The sequence below is a fragment of the Opisthorchis viverrini genome (assembly GCF_000715545.1).
Source record: "Opisthorchis viverrini unplaced genomic scaffold opera_v5_45, whole genome shotgun sequence".
NCBI lineage: Eukaryota > Metazoa > Platyhelminthes > Trematoda > Opisthorchiida > Opisthorchiidae > Opisthorchis > Opisthorchis viverrini.
Genome location: NW_008751701.1, coordinates 777,371 through 781,695, shown reverse-complemented (window position 1 = coordinate 781,695; position 4,325 = coordinate 777,371). Strand labels below are relative to the sequence as shown.

Below are 4,325 nucleotides of genomic sequence, written 5' to 3'. Positions count from 1 at the left end.
TCCCGATTGTCCGAATCGATTCGTTGTTTGCGGTTGTCATCCCCTCGGCTGATTGTTCTTGACCATCTGTTTTCCCTTTTTTGTCCTGGGACCAACTATGTTGGATGTTACGGGGAGAATGCCACGTTTGAGACAGGATGGTTAGGGCCATCCGGATTAGTAATCCAGCTACTCGTGTTTATGCGATTACCTCGTTAATGACTGTTGTGTGGGTTTTGCTTCGTATTGCGATGTGCCCTGAACAGTTGATGGCCAATGTATTTGCACGTTTTAATCCGTACCCGCTTCGACGTTACTCATGTTGAAACTGATTTGATACGGAGAAGATTAGTATGGCCTAGGGCAAGAATAGGAGGCAAAATACTGAAGTCCCTCCATACTTTTGTGCTCGAGATAGCTCCTTGGTTCGAACCCGACCTCTGCATCTCGACCACTCCTGTCTACACTGAGGCAACCTAGCTGTATCCAAGCCCTTGTGCCTTCTTCAGGTGGCATAACAGCTAGGCACCGAGAAGGGATTACAGCTGAACGATAATAATACTAGTAATAAACATTTAAGCCCTTTTTATTTGACACGCTGCATGTGTCTTCGTGGACTGATGGTCAAGATAACTGCACAGCAGCTTCGCCAAGATGAAATGTCTCCACAAGCCTAATTCTCACTTCGTTGTAGTCATAATAACCCTATAGGCGTACCTGTATGGACGCCAATTTAGTTTGCATCAACTGTCTTCCCTCCTCAGTAGTGTATTACGTCTATACTATGTATCGCGATATCTCGAATATCGTACCAACTGAAACATGAGGTGGCTTGGTGCAGCACATTCAGTTCTCTTAAAAACGTCGTGAACGAGAGATTCAGCTGGGTTCCAGTTGAGTCTCTCGCAAAACCAAATTTGTTTTCAAACGAGCGTATTTCGCTGTACCCTAATTTACTCTTAATAAACTCAAATCAGCACTGTCGGTTTGCTAATTTGTTGCTTCCGCAATGTGCTTTGTAGATTTTGGACGAAGCTGTGGGCCGTATCGAGGAACTTCAGAAGTCTCTGAACGACGCCTCTCTCTATCTGACTTCTTTTGACTCCGAGCAGGCGCGGTTAGAACTAAAGGTAAGTGCAATTCGTGACCAATGCTTTCTACCTTCCCTTCGTTCGGATTCTTGCTCCAGTCTTTTGTTCGAGGGTTTTGTGCATATAGTGAACTGAAGGAGGTTGGACTCACCCCTAGAAATGACTTCCCACCAGGCTCTCCCGACTGCTTGTAGCGCATCGTTGGGAACTAGACACCCGTCCCAATCATTGTGTAACTTTTCACTTAGTTCTATGGCTGACACTGGCGAAAATTTATTTGTTCTTGAGTGAGCGGCCAATCATTCATTGATGGTATCTGACCGTTTGGTGTCGAAAAGTTAATTGCCAAGCTCGGTGAACTAATCAGCAACCAATGAGCGCACCTGTGCCACTAGTATTTCGACACACTTTGTAATAATGATGATACCTCCGCTCGATTCTCAGTCTGAACCTTCTAAGCTGGTGTCCCGGTCAAAACAACCACCAAAGGTTCACAATGTGAATGAAGTGGCCCAAAACCAGGTAAAAAAACACCTGTGCAACGAGTCGTATTCAAAGTGTTTGGGGTGACTCCATTATGGTGGTTACGACACCCTCTGGACGCGTCATTAGTAACCGGCATCGGGCAGGAACTAATTCAATTAAGTGTTGGGTTTACACTTTCAGCCAAACAGGCCTCGCCTTGATGCTGCACCGGCAAGCTGTCTGGCCTTCCGACCAGTCGCCTTCGAGTTGGACTCCTTGGTTGTAGCAGTGCCTAACCAGCGAAGCGGTTTGCTTCGAGATTCGACCTGACACATTGCCAAAGGACACGTCTGTCCTCAAGGTCACATTGCTATGAAGCAATATTTTCGTTTATGATCCCACGGGCATTCTCGTAATCTAGTTTTCTGACCGTAACCCTGTATATCACGTGATGAGTACGTGTGCAAAGTATTACGACGCGTCATTAGTAACCGGCATCAGGCAGGAACTGGATCAATTAAGTGTTGGGTTTACACTTTCGGCAAGCTGTCCTACCTTCTTGCCAATCGCCTGCGGGTCGGACTTCTTGGTTGTGGCAGTGCCTAATTAGCGAAGCGATTTGTTTCGAGATTCGACCTGAAACATTGCCAAAGGACACGTCTGTCCCCAAGGTCACATTGTTATGAAGCGACATTTTCGTTTGTGATCCCATGGGTATTCTCGTAACCGTGGATATCACGTGATGAGTACGTGTGCAAAGTTCCCCAGCTTCATAATCAGAAAGACTACTCTGTTTCATTCCTATCTCTTATCATCCGAGTACGCGAATTATATCGTCTTTTAGTAATATTGTCGGTTGATACCTGGCTCGTACACCAGGTCGAATAGTCGACTTATTGTCGATTTCCAAGTCTTAAGATTCTAAAACTTTGTGTATCAAGTTCTCTTCATTGTGGTTCAGTTTGCGTTCAGTCCCTCACCTTATTGGTTTCCGATGTCCAACTCTCCGTAGTATAAAATTCCTGTTTCTCGTCGGTCTGTCGTTAAGCTTTATTCGCCGTAATAGTCCAGAATCTACGACAAGGTTGTACACTTTGATTCCCACTTGGTTTTACGTCAAAACTGTTCTTTTGACCTGTTATCCTTCTGTTATTGCTACCCTTTTAGAACCTCAACAGCCAATTCCAGGCGAAACGAGAACAGTTGCTACCCACAAAAAAGTTCGCGTTCTCCCGCAAACCCAAATCTGTTCCTTCTTCGACCGTCCAACCACAATCACACCCTGACAAAAGCAAGGAGACACTGGGGCAGGAACTTCAATCTCTGTGCCGTTTTGATGCCAACTACAGTTGGACAAACTGTGAGGGTCCTCAGACGCTACTGCTTCCCAAATCTGCATCTCACGGAGGCAGTGATTCACTGCTTGGTCAGTCGGTGTACCTGGCTGATTTGACCGATTGCACGGTGCATGTCCAAGGTGTTTGTGGTAACCTTATCGCTCGACGTCTTATTCGATGTCGCGTGTACACCTACCCGGTGGCTGGTTCAGTGTGGATCGAGAATTGCGTGGGTTGTGACTTCATCCTCGCCTGTCGCCAGTTGAGGATTCATAACACAAGCGACAGTCGTCTAGGGCTGCACATGGCTAGTCGACCAATTATTGAACATTCAAGCGGCTTGCATGTCGCTCCCTATCCAATCCATTACCCGAACTTGTCAGCTGATCTGTTGTTGGCCGGTTTGAGCGAAGACGTGAACTTTTGGCGCGAAGTGGAGGATTTCAGCCATCCAAACAAACGGATGACAACCGGTTCACCGAATTGGTCTATCCTTCCGGAGCCTGAGTGGGACACTTTGAAACCACCGCTTGTTGAAGCGGCAGTGATTCAGTGATGGAGACGTTTACATTTCATCTCAAATTTTGGCGTTTCACGCATGTTTCATCGTTTTATTCATCTTTGACTGTGATGGAAAAGACTGTAAACCTCTTGTTCTGGCCGCTGTTGACTGACAAACTTTGGGATAGTTCTCATTGATCGATTTGGTGATAGCGGGTGCATGGCGGAGAGGTGCGACCTTATCGGAAGTAACTTCACATATCGCTGATTAAAGACAACTGACTTGAGCCACCTAAATACAGACAATTTTCCTCTTCTACGCAATGTTCTCTCCGTTCCCATCCGTCCTCGATTACTTGAGCAAAAGGCTTGGCAATTACGGTTCACCGGTGCAAACGGACACTAAATAGAGTTGGACATTAGCGAATAGACACTCATTTGCAAACCAGTGGGGTCGAAGTGCTCCCAGGGCGTCCGCCCACCTACATCGACATAGCTCTTCTTGGATCTGATGCCATGGCAATTCAAACGATATTAAATAATCTAAATAAACCTGTGTGACGGTTTTGCATCCGCTTCACACCTGCAAAGTGTAAAGTGCTACTGCACTACGAACCCTAGCCTCATGCTTGCGGATGAGCCACTTGAGGTGATGGACAAATTTGTTTACCTGGGCAGCTGTATCAGTCCCGGTGGTCTCACGAAAGATGATATTTCCATCCGGATTTGGAAGGCCAGAGCAGCTTTTGTGAACCTGCGTCACATGCGGTGTAGGCGTGACATCAGCTTATCCGTTCAGGATTGAGTCTACTATGCGGTTGTGCGATCCGTATTGCTATACGGGTCAGAAACCTGGCCGCTGCGCGCCTAAGAAGTCAAGAGACTTCCAGTGTTTGACCATCGATGTCTTCGGAGCATTTCCCGGTGTGAACACCGGTTAGTCGACCGAACC

General features: G+C 46.7%; 1 protein-coding gene across 1 annotated transcript in view; it reads left to right on the top strand.

Moving 5' to 3' along the window:
* Positions 1 to 3,428, top strand: part of T265_03244 (hypothetical protein) — a gene marked incomplete at both ends in the record, with an annotated part of 5,866 nt that extends 2,438 nt beyond the window's left edge. Inside the window, 2 exons of the mRNA XM_009167677.1 lie at positions 1,002 to 1,109; positions 2,703 to 3,428. Coding sequence (XP_009165941.1) covers positions 1,002 to 1,109; positions 2,703 to 3,428 — 834 coding nt within the window. The remainder of the gene's footprint in view (positions 1 to 1,001; positions 1,110 to 2,702) is intronic.
* Between the last annotated feature and the right edge of the window lie 897 nt (positions 3,429 to 4,325).